This window comes from Pararge aegeria, chromosome 7, assembly GCF_905163445.1.
Source record: "Pararge aegeria chromosome 7, ilParAegt1.1, whole genome shotgun sequence".
Lineage (NCBI taxonomy): Eukaryota > Metazoa > Arthropoda > Insecta > Lepidoptera > Nymphalidae > Pararge > Pararge aegeria.
In genome coordinates this window covers 4,457,973-4,480,929 of record NC_053186.1, presented here as the reverse complement: position 1 = coordinate 4,480,929, position 22,957 = coordinate 4,457,973, and the positions used below count along the sequence as shown (strand labels likewise).

At 36.6% G+C, this 22,957-nt stretch overlaps 7 protein-coding genes across 7 annotated transcripts; 3 read left to right on the top strand and 4 right to left on the bottom strand.

Moving 5' to 3' along the window:
• Window positions 1-1,043: 1,043 nt before the first annotated feature.
• LOC120625361 (chorion class A protein Ld2/Ld41-like) lies at window positions 1,044-1,693 on the bottom strand. Its single transcript, XM_039892400.1, has 2 exons — window positions 1,549-1,693; window positions 1,044-1,438 (listed from the first exon to the last, which is right to left on the bottom strand). Exons 1-2 carry the CDS (start codon window positions 1,597-1,599, stop codon window positions 1,103-1,105), a joined length of 387 nt encoding a protein of 128 aa, XP_039748334.1. The 5' UTR covers window positions 1,600-1,693; the 3' UTR covers window positions 1,044-1,102.
• A 216-nt stretch (window positions 1,694-1,909) lies between these two features.
• On the top strand, window positions 1,910-2,953 carry LOC120625359 (chorion class B protein M3A5-like). The gene is made up of 2 exons (XM_039892398.1): window positions 1,910-2,066; window positions 2,415-2,953. The coding sequence occupies exons 1-2, from the start codon at window positions 2,016-2,018 to the stop codon at window positions 2,886-2,888; spliced, it is 525 nt and encodes a 174-aa protein (XP_039748332.1). The 5' UTR covers window positions 1,910-2,015; the 3' UTR covers window positions 2,889-2,953.
• Window positions 2,954-6,157: 3,204 nt separating this feature from the next.
• LOC120625358 (chorion class B protein PC10-like) lies at window positions 6,158-6,965 on the bottom strand. The gene is made up of 2 exons (XM_039892397.1): window positions 6,815-6,965; window positions 6,158-6,679 (listed from the first exon to the last, which is right to left on the bottom strand). Exons 1-2 carry the CDS (start codon window positions 6,863-6,865, stop codon window positions 6,206-6,208), a joined length of 525 nt encoding a protein of 174 aa, XP_039748331.1. The 5' UTR covers window positions 6,866-6,965; the 3' UTR covers window positions 6,158-6,205.
• A 173-nt stretch (window positions 6,966-7,138) lies between these two features.
• Window positions 7,139-7,734, top strand: LOC120625357 (chorion class A protein Ld2/Ld41-like). The gene is made up of 2 exons (XM_039892395.1): window positions 7,139-7,262; window positions 7,354-7,734. Exons 1-2 carry the CDS (start codon window positions 7,212-7,214, stop codon window positions 7,687-7,689), a joined length of 387 nt encoding a protein of 128 aa, XP_039748329.1. The 5' UTR covers window positions 7,139-7,211; the 3' UTR covers window positions 7,690-7,734.
• A 2,632-nt stretch (window positions 7,735-10,366) lies between these two features.
• Window positions 10,367-11,803, bottom strand: LOC120625438 (chorion class CB protein M5H4-like). Its single transcript, XM_039892504.1, has 2 exons — window positions 11,702-11,803; window positions 10,367-11,069 (listed from the first exon to the last, which is right to left on the bottom strand). Exons 1-2 carry the CDS (start codon window positions 11,747-11,749, stop codon window positions 10,497-10,499), a joined length of 621 nt encoding a protein of 206 aa, XP_039748438.1. The 5' UTR covers window positions 11,750-11,803; the 3' UTR covers window positions 10,367-10,496.
• A 985-nt stretch (window positions 11,804-12,788) lies between these two features.
• On the top strand, window positions 12,789-14,054 carry LOC120625458. The gene is made up of 2 exons (XM_039892534.1): window positions 12,789-12,880; window positions 13,419-14,054. Exons 1-2 carry the CDS (start codon window positions 12,836-12,838, stop codon window positions 13,959-13,961), a joined length of 588 nt encoding a protein of 195 aa, XP_039748468.1. The 5' UTR covers window positions 12,789-12,835; the 3' UTR covers window positions 13,962-14,054.
• A 4,332-nt stretch (window positions 14,055-18,386) lies between these two features.
• On the bottom strand, window positions 18,387-20,525 carry LOC120625423. Its single transcript, XM_039892485.1, has 2 exons — window positions 20,451-20,525; window positions 18,387-19,078 (listed from the first exon to the last, which is right to left on the bottom strand). Exons 1-2 carry the CDS (start codon window positions 20,499-20,501, stop codon window positions 18,764-18,766), a joined length of 366 nt encoding a protein of 121 aa, XP_039748419.1. The 5' UTR covers window positions 20,502-20,525; the 3' UTR covers window positions 18,387-18,763.
• Window positions 20,526-22,957: the final 2,432 nt, after the last annotated feature.

Below are 22,957 nucleotides of genomic sequence, written 5' to 3'. Positions count from 1 at the left end.
TTTTAGGCAGCCGAGCTTTGTATACCCGCAAGTGTATCTCAATTTTAAGTGATTCAATCATTAATCAAACAATTAAACTTTATTGTAAACAAAATACAAATCAATAAAAAAATACAATTAAAAGAAAGAAAGTACAATAGGCGGCCTTATCGCTTAAAAGCGTTAGGTTTTAGCTACCAGGGTTAGGTTTTACACAAAGTAATATTTAAATAATAAACATAAATTACAAAGAGAGATACAAATTTACTCCATTAACATTTATAATTTTTTTAAACTTTCTTTTAATTTGGTAAAATAAATTCCAAACACTGAGTTTTTATTAAAAAGTTATTTATTGACAGAAAACTAGTAAGACACTTTGCACGGCTTACATCGTCAGAGTTATCCCTACCTCTATAGTCTTAGAAGTTAGAGACGTATCATCTGCGAACAGTGCAATGTCATAAGTTTCACTGACAGGATCAGGTATATATACACCAAAAATAGAAAGGCACCCAAAATTTAACCTTTTGGGACACCCATTCAGGTAGATGAAGTCGTTTATTGAGATGATATATTTTATGCATACCCTTTGGGTTCTGACTGTGGTCTAGTGGGCTAGTTTAAGAAGTTTTATTATCAACACAATCGAATGCTTTGGATAGATCACAAAAAACACCAAACGCATTCTGTAAACGTTCGCAGGCTCCGTAAATATGTTTCAAAAGTTTAGCGCCTGTATCCATAGTGCTTACAACCTTTAGTGAAGCCGTACTGCTCCGGGTGTAGTAAGTTATTTCCATTGAAGTAATTTAAAAATTGATTAAATTAAATTTTTTCAAAGACTTTACTAAGTGAGTGTAACTGGTAAGATTGAAATGGGTCTTTAATTGTTCATATTCTTTTTATTGCCAGATTTAAATAAAGGAATAAGTTTACTATATTCCATTAAATTTGGAAAAGTAATTTCATCAACTAGTTAATTAAAAAATAAGGCTAAATAAGAGGCAATGACGTCAATAATGTCAGATATGGAATTCTAAAGTTTAAAAAATACAATAAAAGTTTGAATTCCAGTAAATGCTTTTATTTCCTCAATTCATTTCAAAATGTCAGTTGCTGCTCAGTAGCGGTAAGATCCTCTGCAGCCGCATCCGCAGCTGCCGGCAATGGAAACCTCGCCGCCGGCCGGCACGATGCCTCCGAATTCCACGGCACCCAGGATCGGGACCTGTCCGGCAACCAGGGTGGTACCAGCGACCGGCAGCTCACCAGCGACCGCTACGTCACCGACACCTTCACCGCCGTAGGCTGCGTCGTAAGCGAATGGCGTCGCAAGAGCGCCCCCGGCGAGACCATAACCGGCGTTAGCGCCATACGCGCCGTACGCGCCGTAGCCGCCGTAAGCACCGGCCAAACCGGGACCGTACGCTCCGCCACAATACTGGCTGAAAACATTCTGAAACACAGAATTATAATATTTATTATTATTATTCCAGATACTATTTACCCCTAGTTATGTTAAAAAAATCGGTAATACGAGTAAATAAAAACAAGGGAGGAACCTACCTGCACCAAGCAAGCCTGTACGCAGAGCAGGAGAACAGCGAAGGAGTTCATGTTGTAGTGTGTGTATTGCACAGAGACAAAGATACAATGATGTTACTGAATTAGTTTGTGCTTTTATAGTAAAAGCCTTTCCAACTAATTATGTTGTCATGACAATTTTGTAATATGCATCTTTTTTAAAACGTGGCTATCAAAGAATAGTTAACCTTTTGATTGCTAAATAGTTGGTTACGTGAGTGTACTGTTTATTTGTTTATAAACTTTTGCGTTCATTGGTATATTGTATTACTGGCACACAAACTTAATCTTCAAAAAGTCACGTCTTGTTTAGCAGATAATGGATACGTATTTTATTTGTATTTTTTTTAAGTAACAGGTGCTTTGATAAGAACATTACTATTTATATTATTTAAAAGGCTATTTCAATTCCATTCTGAAGTAGAAACTCGAGGAATAAACCACCCAAAATGATCTTTAAAACCGTATTCTACATCTGCGCTCAGGCTCTTGTGATGCAGGTTAGTAAAATAAATTAATCACATATAATATTTCAATTTACTAACGATTTTAATGTATTTTTTTTGGAAAATCTTATTTCAATAATTTTAATTAAGTATTTTTTATGCATTTCTTTTATTCAGGCAGCTAGGTTCATATATACGATACAGACATAAATTTGATAGTCCCATTTTTGACAAGGTTTATAGTGAGGCTATTTAACATTATGGAAGTGCAATGGGACACGATTGTTATGTAACGTTAATGAGAATCTTTGCATAAGAAGTTACTGGTAACCGCTAGCTACATAAATTTGCATATTTCATATTTCGAATCACAAGTTCTAATTAGATTGCTATTGTTTACAGTCCATCTCCGGGCAGTGCATCGGCGCCGGCTGGGGCGCGGCGCCTTACGCCGGAACTTGGGCAGGCGCTCCCTTCGGCGCTGTCGGTCTCTGCGGCGCTGAAATGGTCGCCACTCCCGCTTTCTCCGGCGGCGCTCTCCCAGTCGCCAGCGCCTCTGCTATCCCACCCAACGGAGTGTCCGTGCTGTCTGAGAACGCTTATTGCGGAGAGCTCGCCGTCCGCGGCGCTTTGCCGTTCCTGGGAACTGTGGGTCTGGAGGGCGCCCTGCCCACTGCTGGTGCCGGTGCGGTTGCGTACGGTTGCGGAAACGGAGAGGTCGCTATGTTAAGCGAGAACATTGGTGCTGCAGGCATCGCCGGTGCCGCTATTGGCCCCTACGGTTACGGTAACGGCTACGGCTACGGCTATGATGGTCTGGCTGGAGCCGCCATCGGCCGAGCCGGCTGTGGGTGCGGATGGGCCGGCTTCTACTGAAGCTCGTCTTATAGATTAAGACGACTTAGTTACGAAGGACAATAAACCGAATTCAAGCATTTAAAGATTAATTTTATTTTACACTAGATGTACCCTGCGGCTTCGCCCGCGTAAATTACATGACGCAGCGAACGCTACATAGTCTACACCTACTTAAATAGATCAGATAATTACTGGAAGTACCATGTATCGTACTGGAAGTGCCACTGATATTTCAACACTGATCTTGCTCTTGGAGGTGATTAATCGCGAATGTCAATGTTTTCGTGATTAATCACGTAAACATTGACATTCGCAGTGCATCGTGTTGAAATATTGCTAGAAATGGAAAATGCCTCCATTTCACCGTATACTAAAAAGGTTAGCAGTTTATGTAATAATATTCTTAGACTTTTCTAAAAATCTATTTCTATATTTCTTATTAAAAAACTTATTTGTACTTTCCGTAACAAAAGAAGTTATTTTTGTCTAAGAAGGTGTGTAATTTATTTAATCTAACCGATAAAATATAGAAGGTCTATATTTTATCGGTTAGATTAAAAGAGTTAGATTAGAGTAAAAGTCAAACTAGTATTTGACGCTCAATTTGAATTTTTAGCATAGAAAGCATCCTTTATGGAGCATCAGTGGCGCGGTGCGGCGGTGGTATCCGTTGTTGTGGTGGTGGCCGTTTAAAGCAGCAAAATAAACCAACAATCTTGTTCCTCCTTCCTTGGTCCCCGTTCTGCCACAAAACAGCGAGAAGCCGCAGCGCGTGAGCTGTCTTATGTGGTTGAAATCAATCAACACGCATGAAACGTTTTTTTAACCACGTTTCCGATATGGTAGGGGAGCCCAAGCGGGGATTTCGGAATTTACTAAAGCGCGACAGATTAATATACAAGCGGATACCTTGTACCCGGTTAAGTACCTCCACAAAACATGAGGCCCATTTATAAGGCTGCCCGTGAAGGATACAGGATCAGATTAGTAAAAAAAAATTGACCATTAGAAATTCTCAAGCGCGACAGATTTAGGTAGGGTGAATTAATTACATCCTAAAAAGTGTATATTCCACTAATCTGACAATTTGAGAGTGACGGAAGAAAAAGGGGAGGGCAACAAAGTTGTAAAAAAAAACGTCATCTCGACATTCTCGAGCGTAGCTAAATTATTTTTTATTTTGAAGGAAATAATAATGAAAAATATATAATCTGACGATTTCCGCAAGCCGAAATAACAAAAATTCGTCGATAAAGTTAAATTAATATTATATTTAAATTCGCTATTTAAATTATATGTGTATTTTGTGGTGAAAGTACTTTACAAACGAGTTTGTTCGAGAGATATCGTGAACGTAAGAAACCCGAAAAAGTGTTTTTCGGGATTACTCCGAAATTTGTGGTTCGATCAATTAAAACTGCGTCGAATGCCGCCAACCGCGTGAAAATTGCTTGATCCATTCAAAAGTTATTGCGGTTTGAAAATTCCAAAAATAGTGTACTATGAAACTTCTATCAGACTTTCGTGCTGGGAGAGCCCAAATGCATAGAAATATTATTTCTTTGAACTCAGCAACTTCAAAATATCACATAAAAGCGCCCAGGAATGGAATTAGCGGGAAGTTGCAGGGATGGCCATTAAGGTGAACCGTTTTTCTAATTTTTTTGTTGTCAGATCAGGCGAATCCCTCTAGATAATCGTCAGATTATGAGACAGTACGTTTAGAATATAAAGAAGAACCATATATATCTTAATCTGACGCGCTTGAGTATTTCAAAATGGCGATTTTTTTTTGCCCATTATGAAAATAGCTGCGAGTTTGCGTCCCATCGAAATTGTCAGATTAGTGAATGACAGCTTTTTTATGGTGCACTTAACATTCCCTTAGAAAATCTGACGCGCTCGATAAAAATTTTTTTTTTTTCATTTTCAACCCTTAAATACAACCACCCGCATCATGCAAACGATCAGATTAACATACGTAAATTATTCAAAATACGTAGGGCATTGATGCTATCAATATCTGACGCGCTCGAGGATGTCCATGCAAAAGTTTTTTTTTACATATTTAAAAATCTATAGCCGCTTCCCCCACGGATGTAAAGGTATATATCATATAACATTTTTTTCTTCTTATCATCTAAGCTTTGCATCCCAATAGGTCTTCTACGACGCTCGAGTAAATCCCCATTTAGCATCGTGCGCTCCTTTACTAATACGTTCCGCAAGCTGCAACACTGCTGCCACATATACTTGAGTACTTTCAATTCAAGGCAAGATTGAAAAAGCGTTTTCTAGGATGATCAATGCATATTCGAAATCCATATTTTAATTTTTTATCACTAATGTAAGAAAAAATACACAATAGTAAAATTTACTTTAGATTTACTCTAGATCTGATAGATTAATGTTCGACGGTGGTTAATTTTAGTTATTCTCATGATGTCATCAATCATCAATTGTTACCAGTTTAATGATCCAATAAAAAAAAAGAATAAAACAAAGGCTGTTGTTGGCTCTTTTTAACTTCGCAACGGATTAGAATGCATTTCAGAAATAGATAGAGTGAATCAAGTGGAAGGGTTATTTTTTTATATACAGTATACATGCACAGACGTACGTGATTTTTTTAACATTACCGGACCGTAACTTCTTTCCGTTGTGCCATACTTATCCGTGACCTTCATTGGTCATTAAATGTAAACACAGCTGATATGTATGACAGCTTAGTACCTACTGCTATTTTTCTAACAGTATATCAATATATAGTTAAACTATATACTGATATATATATATTGTTTTACTATATAACTATATACTGATATCACAGTAAGTATCCGACTGTTATATCCCATCGTCAGAAAGGAGGTACCCCTCTAATACTAGCTTTGTATCTATAATGAATGTCCGATCGGAAAGATACTTGACGATAGTTATATTTATCATCATCATCATCATCATCATTAACCAATTACCGGCGAAGGTTTAAAGGTCGTAGTATCTAGCCCGGCCAATTGCGGTTTGGTACACTTCACGCGGATTTGAGAACAATAGAACTGTCAAGTGTCAGGCGTGCATGTTTCCTCATGATGTTTTATTTCACCGTTTAAAGATAATAAAGGTATTTTAATCGCTTGAAATAAAAACGCAAATTAAGATCTCCATAAATTAGAGGTGCGTGGCGGAGATTGAACTCTTTCCTTTCCATCCAAAATGGCGAAGCTCTAACCACTAGTTTATCACCGCTCAATTATATTTATGATTTAAAAATGATAAAAATACCAATGTAAGCTCGAATATAGTTTATTTTTTTAGAAAATCATCCTTGTGGCCTCTCAATATAAACCAGCACGTCCGCATCCGCAGCCAGCGCGGCCGATGGTGGCTCCAGCCAAACCGTTGTAGCCGTAGCCGTAACCGTTACCGTAGCCGAAGGGGCCGACAGCGGCACCGGCGATACCAGCAGCACCAATGTCCTCGCTCAGCATAGCGACCTCTCCGTTGCCGCAACCGTACGCGACCGCACCGGCACCAGCAGTGGGCAGGGCGCCCTCCAGACCCACAGTTCCCAAGAACGGCAGAGCGCCGCGGACGGCGAGCTCTCCGCAATAAGCGTTTTCAGACAGCACGGAAACTCCGTTCGGTGGGATAGCGGAGGCGCTGGCCACTGGGAGAGCACCGCCAGAGAAAGCGGGAGTGGCGATCAGCTCAGCGCCGCAGAGACCGTTAGCGCCGAAGGGAGCGCCTGCCCAAGTGCCGGCGTAAGGCGCGGCGCCCCAGCCTGCGCCGATGCACTGTCCGGAGATGGACTACAAACAATAGCAATATTAAAATATAAATTTTTTACCAAATAGGTTTTCAGATTCATGTCGTTATCAATGTAAAATTGCGATGCAGACCTGCAAGAGAGATACCTCAGTACTAAAAAATAAATAAAAACTTACCTGCCACATAAGCGCCTGAGCGCAGACGAATAGTACGACTTTGAAGACCATTTTGGATTGTTTGCTGCTCGAAGTTGAACTTGAGAATAATTTCAAAAGCAAAACAAATACAATTTATATTGAAGCAAATCATTATCACCGAGTCTTACGAAAACTCAAATCATTTGAATGCACGTGACTTTTTATTATTTTTTGTTTGTATGTCAGTAATACAATTTTTTTCTATAGATTAAACATAGACCTATACTTTCCTCACATGAAAACACAGCTGAGCACGTTTGTATTGTATTTCGAAATTGTTGTATTCTATACGAAATGTTGGAAACGTAATTTGTATAAAAGAGTGAACGGGTCCAGCAACATCATTGTATCCTTTGTACAGTACACAAACTACAACATGAACTCCTTCGCTGTTCTCCTGCTCTGCGTCCAGGCCTGCTTAGTGCAGGTAGGTTAAAAAATATATTTATATATTTATTATATTATAGTATATGGATTAATAATAAGTAAATAATTAATATTTTACTTCTATTTTTTAGAATGTGTTCAGCCAGTGCTGCGGTGGAGCGTACGGCCCCGGTATGGCCGGTGCTTACGGCGGCTACGGTGCGTACGGCGCGTACGGAGCTAACGGTGCTTACGGTCTCGCCGGGCCCGCTCTCGCGGCGCCGCTCGCTTACGGCGCAGCATACGGCGGCGAAGGTGTCGGTGACGTAGCGGTCGCCGGTCAACTTCCAGTCGCTGGTACCACCCTGGTCGCTGGACAGGTGCCGATCTTGGGCGCTGTGGAGTTCGGAGGCATTGTGCCAGCCGGCGGCGAGGTGTCCATCGCCGGCAGCTGTGGCTGCGGCTGCAGAGGGTCCTACTTTTACTGAGAAGCTTTGTACCAATAAATAAAAGTATTTTCTGCATGAATGTAATTTTTTACTTTTATTTATTTTATCAGCAGAACTTTATGACTTCGTTACGATACATTAAAAAAACTTTCATCCTGGAGTGAATAGGGTGCCATTTCTATTCTTCAAGTTTAAGTTGGCCTTTGCTGTACTCTAACAGTGGTAAGCCCTGATGCAGTCCAAGCAGATAACGGGCGAGTTCGAACTCCGGAACCCATCTCTAACTTTTCGAAGTAATGTGTAGGTATATATATATATATATATGTCGGCGAAGGTGTCTAACAGGTAGGTATATAATAGGCAGGCTTTAAAGGCAAAGGCCACCCTTCTCATCTTGAGACCTAGTGGGTTGAGAATGGGTTGATAATGATGATGGAATCCCTTAATAAAACAATAGAGGCAAGACTTTAGAATCAGTTTCGGTTGCTTCTTTCTGTCCGGTATTTTTTAGCGGACTACCTTCAAGACGGTTATCAATTCGGAGGTTATTTTTATGTATGTTCGGACATAACTCCGTCATTCATAGACAAAATTGGATTTTATTTTTTAAATAAACGTCTTAATTTCAAAATAGTCCCATTAGAATTTCATATAGATTAAAAGTATTGGAGACAGACAACGGATTTCTTAAAAAAATTTTTGCAAATCATCCGTCATTGTTGGTATCGCATAAATATGCGTTATTAACGCAATCACACATAACGTCTGTACCCTCGAAATGGTTACGCAGTATTCAGTTTATTTGGGTACACCCACATTTTCACAAACTCATGTAACTCTTCTCTAAAATAAAATTGCCTTTTATTTTAGAGAAGAGTTACATGAGTTTTTACATTTCATTTTACCATTAAATCAAGTCCCTTAGCTTTGCGTGCCTCTCGGCAAAGGTCTCCTCCAGCTCTTGCCAATACTTACGATCCGGTGCCACCTTTCTCCATAGTGTTTAGTAGTTTCAGCCCGTCTTCCCAACGTCTATGCTGCCGACCCTTTTTTCTTTGCCCGTCCGTCTCGTGTGTACCAATGCTACTAGGGTACTCCACTTGCCTTCTATCAAAATTAGTAGTAGTTATATTTCTTCGGGAGGCTCATTTTAGCACATAGCATTCAAGCTTGCTTTATACAAAAAAAATATTTCTTTCTATACATATAACATTGTTGGTTTAACATTTATATCTGAAGCCATTTTTTTTTTAGAAATTCTTTCTAGTCAAACGAGCGATACATCCAATCGATGTTACCTTGGGGATAAGGTTATGGATAATCAACTATTTCATGGTGTGGTTCGGAATATTTCGTCATCATAATTGATGTCATCCGAGACGAACCAGAGTTACCAACATAGTCGAACGAGTCATGAAAATAAAGTGAGAAAGTGCAAGGCACATAGCATGAAGGACAGTTGGTGTCCAGGGAAAAATAGATTAAGACGTGAAGGAAGGACAAACAGACAAACACTTTCGCATTTGTAATGTGGGTAGAGATACGATTTTTAGGACTAACTTCTTCTCGGTAGAATCTGCCTTCCGAACCGGTGGTAGAGTCACTACACACGGACAGACTTGACGTTTCAAAAGTGCTTGTATTAGGCCTACTTGAAATAAATGAATTTTGAATTTTGAATTTTTTAAGAACTTTTTTGCATTTTTGTCGTCAAAGAAACGTATTATAAATTTAAAATTCGAAAAACCCCCGACTTTGAATATAGTGTACATTATTCCACTAGTCAGGCCCTTTTTAATACCCATATTAATATAAAAATGTAATTTGCCATTTTGTGGTAGCGGCCATCTTGGATTCGAAATTTGTCATAGTGTAGTATTCTACTACTTACTTACTTAGTATTCTACTAGTCAATTCTTTTCATTGGTTACCCATATTGAAGGAGTTCTGAAGAAATATGTAAACCGTAATTTTGTGGCGACGGCCATCTTGGACCGATTTTCATTAAATAAACCTAAATATGAAATAATTCACCTTTCAGAAAAAATAACAAAACGTAAAATAGATTTATTAGTTCGAGAACTATGAAGCCACAGACAAACACACACAGACACAGACACGTAAAACTTTTAACACCTCGTCGTTTTTGCGTCGGCGGTGAACAAAAGGGTTACCTGGCATACGAGTACATTCATTCACGGAGAACGGAGATATAGATAGGAAAGCGAAACAATGAAAGTCCTGTCATCATCGTCATCATCACCATATCAACTCATTACCGGCCCACTACAGGGCACCGGTCTCCTTTCACAATGAGAAGGGATTAAAGCCTTAGTCACGTTGGCCCAGTGAGGATTGGTGAACTCCACACATCTTTGAGAACATTGTGTAGAACTCTGAGGCATGCAGGTTTCCTCGCGATGTTTTCCTTCACCGTTGAATCAAGTGACATATTAATTACTTTATACGCACTGAACATAGAAAAGTTAGAGGTGCGTGCTGGGATTCGAACTCTGCCCCTCGAAAGTGAAGTCGAGCTCATACCCACTGGGCTATTACTGAGTGTAAGCTGCTAATTAATGAGTAGCGTGATAAATTACCCTATAAATAATAATTACTTAGTCTACCTGCAATCTAGAATACTTGAGGCTAAGAGCTTTAAAAGTGAGACCTTGTTAGACTGAGGATTATAATGATGCTAGAAACAAAAAGCAGATATTTTTTAAAACTTTATTAACATAAGTAGACTCAAAAGTAGATCACAGAAAAGTATATATCCGTCACCAATAAATTTCATTTAATACGCTTAAAAAAATAATCAACAATTTTAAAACAAATTAACTCAATTAAACACGAGAAATTGGTCCGTAACCGGGAGCGAAATTATTCGCAAACGGTATTAGTCCTGCATTAGGGTATCCTGAGCCCAGTTGCATGTTTGGGTACGCTGCCATTGGTCCATTTTGGTAACCCGTAGCAATTTGTCCATTGGGGTACGTTGGAGCAAGCACTGGCGCCGGTTCGACACCTTCGTTGACAATCCCTATCTGTCCATTTCCGCATTCGTAGGCAACAGCTCCCATCCCACTAGCTGGCAAAGGTCCTTCTAAAGCTACAGCTCCTAAAAATGGTAACTGACCCGTCACAGCCAAAGGACCTTCAATAACCATCTTGTCAGTCTCGACCGTAACACCTGTTGCTGCTATGGGAGATGCGCTGTTCACACGTAGACCCTCACCATTAGACGCAGACAGTTCAGCCAATGATAAGCCATAAGTTAAGCCAGGTACGCCAGGTCCGGCATTAAATGGTCCGGCGACAGGGTAGGCCAAGGGTAAATCAGCGCCTAGATTCGCTATAGTGATATCGTTGGGATAAGCTGCTGGATATGGAGCTCGGAGACATTGGCCCACGATGGTCTGTGAATATGATATTCATTGAGAATCATTTAGGAAAAGGAGTGCGATAAGAGATATTTTTTATCCCACTACAAGTTAGCCCTTGTCTGCAATCTCACAGTCTAAGATGGTAGCGGGCTAACCTGTTATGGAGTTTGGTAGACATACTCGTACCCCTAAGGGACATCGCACCGGAACACTAAATCGTTTAGCGGTACGTCTTTCTCAGTAGTGTCGTAACTAGCCACAGCCAAAGCCTCCCACCATTAAATACAATCTTAAAGAGGAACTATTGAAGAAACAGTATTAGAATAACAAATAAGATAGAATGTAAATAAATAAATATAATACGACATACGCAAATCGCTATCTAACCCCAAAGTAAGCATACAACGTGTACCCGAGTTACGTAATAATGTTAAGGGTACATAAGTATATTTCACCAGGAATAATCCTGCAAAAATGTAAAATCAATAGAAGCTTATTTAATTTTCCATATAAACTAATACAAAACATTCTAATAGTTTACTTATGACAAGATAAAAGACCGACCCGAGAATAGTATCTACGCTACGCGATGCGTACTTAATAAAGTGACAGATGTCACTTGATCAGATTTCTTTCATATCAATAAGAGAGAATATCAAAATTACCTGTATTGTAACAGCAGAAAACAAAAGACAAGCAATTTTTAAACCCATTATGTTTTACGTTAGGTATGTTTACTCTCTTCTTACTTTCGAATGGAGATAAAGAATGATTATTGTACCATTGTAACACCTTATATATCTACTATATTTCATAATGAAATAAAACAATCACGTCAAAAATTACAAAAAAAACATTGCGATATATCCTGTGATTACAGATGGCAAACAGTTATCAATATATAGGTTTCATAATTACAGATAAGAATTAAATTATTTATTTATTACATAATTTACGAAAACAGCTAAGTATTACAGTGTGTTTCTTTTAAAATTTTTATAATTTATTAAAACTATCGCACTTGTGTTTTATTTATAATGTCCCGTTTGAATTATGTTTGAACAGCAAGTTATATGTAAGAAGAACGTTTTGATTTAAGCCGAGTAATACAGATTGTTTTTTTAACGAGTTTGTATGGAGCTTAAAATAGTACGCAATTTCTTAAAAGAATCTTAGACCTTCTTAATTATGATAAATGAATGTTTAATTTGATCAAATTATCAAGTCATAATGAGTTATGTTTTAAACACGAAAATATTCCTTTTATTATATTTTTAACACAGGCTGGTTGCGCCGAACGATGCTGGCTGGTTTTATATCAACAAAGAGTTTTTATGTAGCTTAAAATACTTTGCAATTTCTTTAGTGAAAATATACTCGTTTGTTTGCCTTCTTCGTAATAATAAATGTACGTTTGATCAAATTATTTACAATTCACAATTCACAGATATTATGTCTGCCCAAAAACTTTTCATGTAGTTTAAAGTTGTCGATAGAATCAAATACATCATCTCCTACATTTATTTATAGAAATTCCCAATATACATTTCTTCTATACATCTGTCACTCAGGTTAAAGTTGCTTATCTATCGAAATCAACTGATTTAAGCTTTTGAAACTAGTGCGTAGGTACTATCGTCAGATTTCTTTATTGTTTTAATGTAAATTTTAGTAACGCTGCGATAAAACTTTTACTTTATAAATTATAATTACTCAAACGCACAGATAACAAATTCATTTAAGTGTATAAATTGTATGGCAGTTGTAACATAGGCTTCACTACTAAAGACATTGTTAAAATGAAGTCATTAATATCATTGGTTGCTATTATTTTCATTGTAAATGTGAGTATATTTTTTATTGAACACGCTTTTTATTATCAACGGTAGTATTCACGGGCGGGCTGTCGTAGCGATCGATTGCTTCAAAGTTACCGTCACTCACGTGCAATCGGTCACCGTGATCGCTAGTGCTCTTGATAGAAAACTCGTGCAAGAAGTATACCCAAGTAACCTATGGAAATAGCATGTGCATATTGCTTGCACAAGAAGCACGTGCAAGTAGCTTGTATACTGACCTATGTTTCTCGCATGAGCTACTGTTTCAAGCAAAATACATGAAAATAAGACACACTTACTCAAAAAAACACAACAAATTGCGTGGAGCAGACTTCGTCCTTAGGGCGCGTCTGTTAGGCACCCGCTTGTTTGACATAACGTTTGTATTTTGTATGTTAGTTTGTGTTGAAAAACAGCAAGGTGTTATTTATTTATTTTATTTAATATTTCGTCTTATCCACCGTATACAAGAAAGGAGGCCTGTGGGACACGCACCGTTAGGCTAACTGATTAGGATAATAAGTCTATTCTTTTTTTTTTTCAGAAAACATGTGGCGCTCCCATTCAAAACTGTGCCAACGGAAGTCCGTACCTACTAAATAATTTAGGATTAAATAATTTAGTACCGGTAGGATTTCCGAACAGCCTAAATCCTTCATTTGTAAATTCACCCGGTTTCACTGCAAACTACGTGCCAAATAATTGTGCCAACGCTATTCTGGAGCCAATAATAAGCACAAATACAATTGCTAACGCAGTAGTACCAAATGAAGTGATTAGTAACGTTGTATCCAATACAATTGCCAGTGCAAACTGCGTGTCAAAGAACTTAGCCAATATTGAAGTGACTAATGTACAATTTACGCCTATATCGGAATTAATGCCTTCTCTGCAATTTGGTGATATAACAGTAGCTGGGGATTTGCCAATTGGTGGCACAATCAAGGTTTGCGGATGCATACCCGTGTATGGTATGATCAATGTTGATGGCACCGTGCCATCGGCTGGCACGGCCGTAGTGGCAGATTCGTTTTGCAATCAACTATCGGATGTGACATCAAAATGTGCCAATCAGTTTTTCAGGTGATTGCAATCGATTTTAATTTGTAAGTAATATAGTGAAATTTTGTAATAGATGTAAATAAATCCAATAAATACTATGGAAATCAATTTAATATTATTGATTGTTTTATCCTACAAACGCTACGAACCCTAGTTCCTTAATATATTCGATGGTCAATGGTCCAATACCTATCACACAAGCTAAACTAACTATGGGGCTAAAGGGCGATGTGTGTGTGTTTATATTTTCGTAATTTTTTTTTTTCGTTTTTTTTTTAATATTCCGTCGTCTATAGTTCACATAAGCTGACCGTGTAGTGTACAGGCTATCACTCATTTGTGCCAGTGCTCCATAAAATATTAAGACTCAACGATTATAAAATATTGTTTTCAGTTTTTTAATATGTTTTTATTATCTAAATAATTGTTAAGTATGTGTGTATGTCGTACTCTAAGACACAGAGTTCAATAAAGATATTGGTCGAATACCTAGTATATTTTTATCATTTTCCATTATCATTCCCATTTTCCAAATATAAAATTAATATTGATGAAGCTATTTTTATACGCTCAATGAAATATTATGTTAAAAAAAGTTTCATAAAACCACACACCCTTTTTTATGTTTATAGATGAGCGCTTGACTGCAATCACACCTGATGGTAAGTGATGATGCAGCCTAAGGTGGATCGCGCCTGCGTAGATAATGCCTATTCACTCTTGATTTGTAGGTAGTAATATTGTAGGTACTGGGGAAAATTGACACTGGAAGGGCATTCCAGATCCTAGTGCGTAAGAAGCGCTTTGCATCTTTGTTTCTGATCCGCACATCAGAAACAAAAATGCAAAGCGCTTCGTCCGCGGTATATCAGCCACGTAGGGGTGCAGATCCTTACGGTGCCTGGCGGTTCGATGGTAAAAAGGCGAGGAGGGTCAAACGGTTCTTGAGCACACTCTCCGAAAGATATTAATGCGCGAACCTGTATAAGATTTAAGATAAGATATTAAACCCCTAATCGGTTTCTACGCGTAATCCTACCGGAACGCGAAATCACTGAGCGGCCAGTCTTTTTCGGTGTGGTGGGAAATGGCTGAAGCCTCTCACTAGGCCTAGGTTTGGGCGTGAAGCCGGGAAAAACAGTCAATTTTTATAAAAAATAAAGTGTTCTTGTTATACTGATATAATATTATTAAATAACTTATCATAATATTTCATTTATTGTGATCGTTGCATTTTTAAATTACTTAATAATTACCAAATCACAGGATATTTTTTTTAATTCAAATGTTTAGGATAAGTACCTATAGATATTTAAATAAAGGCATCTGTAATAAAAATTTTACTTATCTTTGATTTATCTACCATCATCTTAATATTATAAAGAGGTAACGTTTGTGAGTTTCTGACGTTCTAAGGGGTTATCTCTGGATCTACTTAACAATTTTTCAAAATTATTTCACCAATAGAAAGAAACGTTATTGTGAAGTGTCATTGGCTATATATTAACCTGAAAACGGATGTCGGATTACATAGTAAGTCGGAGAAAAAAAAGGTCGATGGAAATCGTTCCTTACAATCGCTACCTTAACGATGAGAGATATGATTGAGTGCTGTAGAAAACTTTTAGAGCTTCATAATGCCTACAAAAAAGTCCGCGATAACATATGTATAACTATTATCTTCAATACATATAGCAATTAGCAGTCCACTGACCAGTCCAGGTAAATCATGTTTTAAAAAGTATCTTCTCAGTAAGTAGGTAGGTAGATACGCCTAAGAGCTGAAACGCACGTGCTTATTCGAGCACACGTAATCGAATCAACCTGTTGTAATGAAAATTATCGATGACTAAGTAATAAATGCTTATTATTAGTTATTACGAGAATTTCGAAGAAGAATTTGTTACGAGAAATACGCGTGGCCTACTTGCGACAGCGTGAACACTCTACGTATTATAATCAATAAAAAAATTCGGATTTACGCTATTGTTAACAAAAGTGGTTAGGTAGTGAAGTAGGTACACTAACGAAGTAAAATACAAGTGTTACATAAATAAGGCACTTTTGATGCGTAGGCACATCCATTCTTTTTTTTGTTTTCGTACCATTTTATAACGAGAACATTCTGACAAAATTTTACATATCCATACATATTTGACAAATAGGTATGTAGGTAACTAACTCCTGCGTAGACACATCATCATATCAACCCATTACCGACCTACTTAATACAGGCCACGTGTCTCCTTCGACAATAAGGCCGTAATTCACCACGTTAGCCCAGTGCGGATTGGTGGACTCCTCAAACCTTTGGGGACATTATGAAAATCTCTCAGGCATACAGGTTTCCTCGCGATGTTTTACGTCACGGTGTCACCGTTGAAGCAAGTGACATGACTAAGAAGAGTCAAAGTCAAAGTCAAAAATATCTTTATTCAAGTAGGCCCATAGGTGGCACTTTTGATGAGTTAGAGGTGCGTGCTCGGATTTTAACTCGGCCCCCTGAAAATTAAGCCGAAATCCTTACCTAACTTACATAACTTTTTCTTCTTATTCTTCGTTACTCAGCTGTAATTCATACACCATTTTAAACTCCATTTTTACTTAACAGTAGGTACGTCAAAATAACAGCTTTTTCTAAATTTTAATGAAAGTATATGCACACGTAGGTATTAGGTAAGTACTTAAGTATTGATTTTGATTCCGTAGATATTAGTAAAAAATTAATAAAATAACGTCATTAAGTAATTTCAATTTAATTTTATTATTAATCTGTTGTAAGTACATAAGCAATAACATATCAGATGTAATTATTATTATCATGACTTATTATCATAAAACATTATTATGGCAAACACATGTTTAAAAATTATATAACATAAAAATCGATTCAAAATAAATATATTTCAAGAAGATTACTTTAGAGTCACTTGTAGAAACGTGAAGTCAGTCTGTGTGTAGTGTCTCTATCACAGATTCGGTAGTCTACCTAGATAAACTGTGCAACGATTAAAAATTAGCTACGATCAGCTAGGATAGGTTGTGAGTAAGAGTAAAATAGGTTTCTATTCACGACTTTGTAATATAATATATATAATATTAAATACACACAATCGCATACAAATTAATCTAAGTTATTATTTTCATGTTAAGTAAATATAGCTTATAAACAAAACATTTTGTTAACTATGTAGGTTATCGAAAAGTAATTGACATTTTAGTTCGCTCTGAGTAAAATGCTAAATAACGTCAAATCCACGTAAAATTAGTGTAAATCTTTAATTTTATATGGAGTACCTACTAGTCTCGTTTGACAACTCCTGACTAGTATTCAAAATTTCAAAATTCATTTATTTCATTTAGGCCAATAAGCACTTTTGAAGCGTCAAGTCTGTCTGTTTGTAGTGACTCTACCACCGGTTCGGAAGGAAGTTTCTACCGAGAAGAAGCCGGCAAGAAACTCAGCAGTTGCTCTTTTCCAACATCAACAATTTACATTTTAGATTTTAACATTTATTTTTCTATCTTGTGAGAGATGAAAGCGGAGCCGGATGCTTCCAAGCAACCTTGTCATTAAGAAATTCATCAATTGTATAGCAAACTCGCTGTAATAAATGTGTTTTAACATATTCTTTAAACTTATATATTGGTAGGTCCAAAATAACATTATTTGAGGACCAATCTTCAAGGTTCGAGAATTCTATAAAAATTTTACATATTTACTTTAATCCAATGTCAAGTTTGTTAATTTAAAAGTTACCAAAAAACTCAGATAAATTCTTATCATGTAACACATCAAGTTAACAACTAAAGGTGGAGTGCATTAATCTGTAATATTGGTATCGAGTTGTCGAATCTTGTCTTAGAATAATACTTAGGTAGGTATATTACAACATGTAAAAAATCAGAAAGGTATTCGTAAGAGGTCTCGTGCAACAGCCTAGTATGATAACAAATTAGTAATTCAAAAAGTTTAAAACAACCCAAATACTCAGTAAAGTCTGCATGGATATCAATTTTTATTTTATCCCTAAATTTTAATAAATCAGTAGGTATCTACCTAATTTACTAAAAAACGTACTAATTTTCGTTACAGGCAACTGTGTAATTTTTTTCTATGGTTTTTTTTTTCTGAATCCAGTGGACACACATTTGGTCAGAATTCAAGAACATTTTTCGCTGTAAAGAAATACATATATTATAACAATATTAATAGTTTAAGTTCTTTCAACTTCATTTAGCAGCTCTAACTCCTTAAGTAATTCTTTAAATTAGCTTTGTTATTCAGAAACAATCATACGTAAGCGCTGTTAGGACTATTCGTATACGTAACCAGCGCAACCGTACATTTTCACAATCGGCGCGATCGGCGCAACCGCAGAGTAAGGAGGGATGAAAACCAAAGTATTAGTTTCGTGGAATAATTAATGAATAAAGATAAACGATTAAAGACAAACTAATACAAATATTTTAAATACATAAATATTCAAACAAATATAGGTACACGTGCGTTAATAGTTGGCCACACAGAAGCAAACCGTGTGTGGCTGTGAAGTTACGGGCACCGAAGAAGTAGTTATATCCTTTTCGGACATTTTTTCACAAACAACATAGTGCAAAGGAAGATTGAGAAGAAACTTTGAGACCTGTCAACTTTAATTTAGTGTAGAGAAACGGGTATTATTAATAGAGTTATTAATAGAGTTGTTAACAGAATTTGAACCATCGTAGATGTTGCATGTTTCAGGAAGGCCATGTAAAACCGCGCGATCTATATGATTTCAAAAGGTGCTAATTATTTGCGTTTCTGTACCAAAAACAATCATTCTACAACACGTAAGCGTTGTAAGGGTAACCCCCACAACCGCAACCGCAGTTGTTCAAAATCGGCGCGATCGGCGCAACCGTCGGGGCGCACGGTGCTACAAACTCGTAAGGGGCGTAAGGTGGGATGAAAGGGGCGCAGGGCGGTGCATAAGGGGTGCAGCCGCAGGGGTAGTCGAAGGGCAGCTTCTCAGCTAAAAGGCTGCTTACAGTCAGTAAGGACAATGTGTCAGCAAGAGTAGCGCCAACGTTGTTTGATTGGATAATCGGAGCGGCCGCAACCATGGGCGCAGAGCGAATGCATTGAGCGTAGGTGTTCTGAAATTAAAAAAATATTAATTTTATAGGCACGCTGTAAGTATATACAAAAATTAAATTTATATATCGGTTTAGTATAAACCGTAACTTTTCTAATAAATAACTTTTTTTTGTAACTAGCTAATAATGTATGTATTTTCGTACCTAGGTAATGTATGTGTGTTAAAATAAAATTCAAAGGGATTTTCTTGAATGTAAGTCATATGTGGGTAAGCTATGATTATAAAATTGCACTATAGTCGTAAAAATTTAATAGGCCCGTTTTGACAAGACCATAGAATGTAACTTGGAACAAAACTGAAAGAAACAATAAAATAAAAATCAATTACATACAGTGTTTTAAAAAATACGTAAATTTTTATGGGACGTTAAATAATATGAAAGAATATATCGCGAGTATTATTTTTTGCGCTTACTTTAAAGTAGCATGCCATTTATAATTGTTGCGAAACGTGTCGAAAACAGTTACGTTCTCAGTGCTTTTTTTTTAAATCTAGAGTTGTAACCATTTTTTTTACTGAATATTGAAATTAAATATTGTGTAGTAATCTTTACTGCAAAGAATGAGCTTGGTTCTCAAAGCCGCAAATAAAATTTTGAATTGACGACACTGGGTTCTAAATAATGAGTCTGAGTTGATGTATCTGACCAAGCGGCACATGACTGAAGCGTCCCCGCGCGCACTGCGCAGTTTTTCGTTTAAGTTTGATATATACTGTTTACTATTACGTTAACTTTGTCTCTTCTACTTTGGACGTTCATTTAAACATAGTGATTTGACTCGATTTTTGTGTTTGTTGTTATATAGTACGAACTCTGTTTCAACATGTTGAAAAGTGGACGTATAATCAACAGCCAGTCACGCGAATTGGTTGTGAAGTTAAAGGAATACTCTGAACGAACGAACACTTTACAATACATAATCATATCAATCATGTACTGATACAAACTTGAATAGATTTATCGTGAGTATCGAGTACGGAGTCTTATGGTTCCATAACTAGTTACGTCGCAAAACAAATGTGAAAACGGGCCTATTACTTTTTTATATTAAAAGACAAGTAAAAAGTAAACTATAAATAAAAATCCATGCTAGTTGGCATCCTGGGTTAGGGGTGTAAAAAATATCCCATAACAATTTCATATCGATTAAAATAGCGATAACATAATACATTTGTACTAATACTTATAATCATTATACTAATTATTATATATCATATAAAAATATAATATAATTGAAATTTACCCGATATAAGCGTAATACGATTAAAATTAGCTGCTAGTTCATATAAATTTTAATCAAAAATAATTTAAGGAGTAGCCTAATATTTTGAAATATAAATATTTATTAAAATATAGAACAGAATCATACCTGTAGAACGAACACTCCAAAGACAAAAACAAGTGCGGCATTCATTTTCATAGAATTCTTGAATTATATTATAATACTAAATCAAAAACTACTATTTATACTAGAATGTGTTATACTTACAGCAAATATTGCGTTTATCTTCATTTGAGGTAATAGTTATTTTGTACGTTAAAATGTGTCGTATTTGATTTGTTCACACATGCATTGATAATAAAGTGTTGCATGAATATTGTTGCAGTTGTTGCAGGTTATTCATACTTTTTATTGGGTAAATAAGTGAATTAATATTTTCTTAAAGTCACCGTGTTTATCTAAAGAAAAATGTTTGCCAAAGAGTTATTCTTTTGATACATATATAGATAGATAGAACTTAAATTTATTGTTATATCTCTCTTTATCCATCTATCTAATTATATTAAGTCCTAAATGTTTGCGGTTTCAACCGCGTTATCTGAAAGTCATAACGTAATGTTACATTGGTCATGCCATTGGGATACCATATAATCAACAAACCTCTCCTATACCTCCGGCAAAATTATTTTTTCTTGACTCATAAAATACACCACCAAATATCAAGCTATGAAGTGAAGGGTTAATGTACATGAGGTTGTCTTGATAACCAAACTACTCTTTTGTTGTAAAGATTCGAAAAAAATGACAGTGAAAATATTTTTTTTAAAACAAATAGTTTCTTCGGGCCTGGTTTACAGATACTGTGAAATCAAACTTAAATCTTATTATTACTGAAATAATTAAAATTGATAACTTTTACATTTTACTTTTGCATTCAAAGTAGTTGATATTAGGTTGTAGAGATAAAGTCACAACTTTTTTATTGAAATTGTCATAATATAGAAGGTACTTTCAATCCAGACCATTTATTTCGTTGTAGTAAGATGATGCTTAATTACTGAATTCATAAGTTTATCCTTAAGTGATTTCGAACGCGACCTGTACCATTATCTCGTTCTATTTCTACGACATAAAACGAGAACATGGCAGGACATAATTGTCCCATGGCCCTACTAGTCTAAAACAAGATCACAACAAACTTGCCAGGTATTATTTTTGTTATTGCCATATAGCAATAAAATAATAAATGTGTCTACAAATTCTTTTTTACCAAATCGAATTGATAAAGCAAGTAAATATCTAGTCGTTGACTAGGTAAAAATAAAATTTGGCTTCAAAACAATCGAATGAGGTTAGTGTAAACAACCTGACGTCATAGACCGTAAGGCGCATGTGCAAAATCTGTTGCGTCGTCACACGGAGTGAATTCTGCTTGTATATTTTATCCCCGTACGTCGAAAGGAAATATAGCATGATTTAGATTCCCATGGAGGTTGTAGGCCTAAAGAGATCTCCGATTTAAACATCACTTATTTCCTTAGTCAAGGCTAGTACTGAATTTATCGACAGAAAAATCAAAACTTCACTATTTAAGTCAAACACGCAACCAATTTGGCCAGTCCATTGCAGGTACATATTATACCAAAGTCATTAGCATGCTAGGGATACAGATGGGATTTTAGAGTTCTAAGCCATCAGTCTAGATACCCAGTAATGTTATTAATTATTATAACAGACGACAAATTATGAAAAGAGTTGTCTAATTTACTTTCGATGTTGTGGCATCTACGAACCTTCTATTATCATAGGTCAGAAACATCAGGCGAGAAACATGTACTCCGCTCGGTAGATGTGAAACATAAAACTCCGAATTTATAAATGCGAAAGTGTGTTTGCTTTTTACGGCTCAATTGTTCAACCAATCACAATGAATTGACATTGGATATTTATCCTGGAAAAGCAGCTCGTAAAAGTTATCGACGGGATTTAAAAAAAATGGTTTTTTTATCTTAGCTCTACTGCTTAATTTATCTTTTGCAAAGATACAGTTCGCATTCTGGAGACAGCCATTATATAAATTTAACCGCGAACAGCAGGAAGTAAATAAAATATATTAAAAGATCGTAATATGCAAGGACGTAGAGGCATAAGGGCATAAAACAGTGTACTGCCTTTTGCCGTGACGGCATACGAGATGGGTATACTGCTAAGGTGCTTACTATGCTTCATTCTTCAATCGATTTTATAGGGGAAAACATTGTTCCAAGGAAAAGCAGTAAAACTCCCCTAATGTGTATCCGACCCCCACAAGCGCTCCCTGAAACCAGAGGGGTTGGCTCAGCTACACTTATATACTCAGCTACACGTATAGCATTATGCGGTGCCAGTAGAGAACACGCATCCAAGCCTGAATGTCGTTACCCACCTTCCCCTATCCGAGAACCAGACAAAACAGTGCATATCCCGCCGATTTGTATGTGCAGAAAAGTTATAAAACCAAAAATAAACCCTTAAAAAGGTTAATTTCAAGTGAAGTGTAAATACAAGTGAAGTTATGACGTTATATGCCCTACCGGCAACCAGTTATATGATAGAAGAACAAAAGTTTAAAACAAAAAGTATTGATTCAGCGACGAGTATGCCCTCTTTAATAT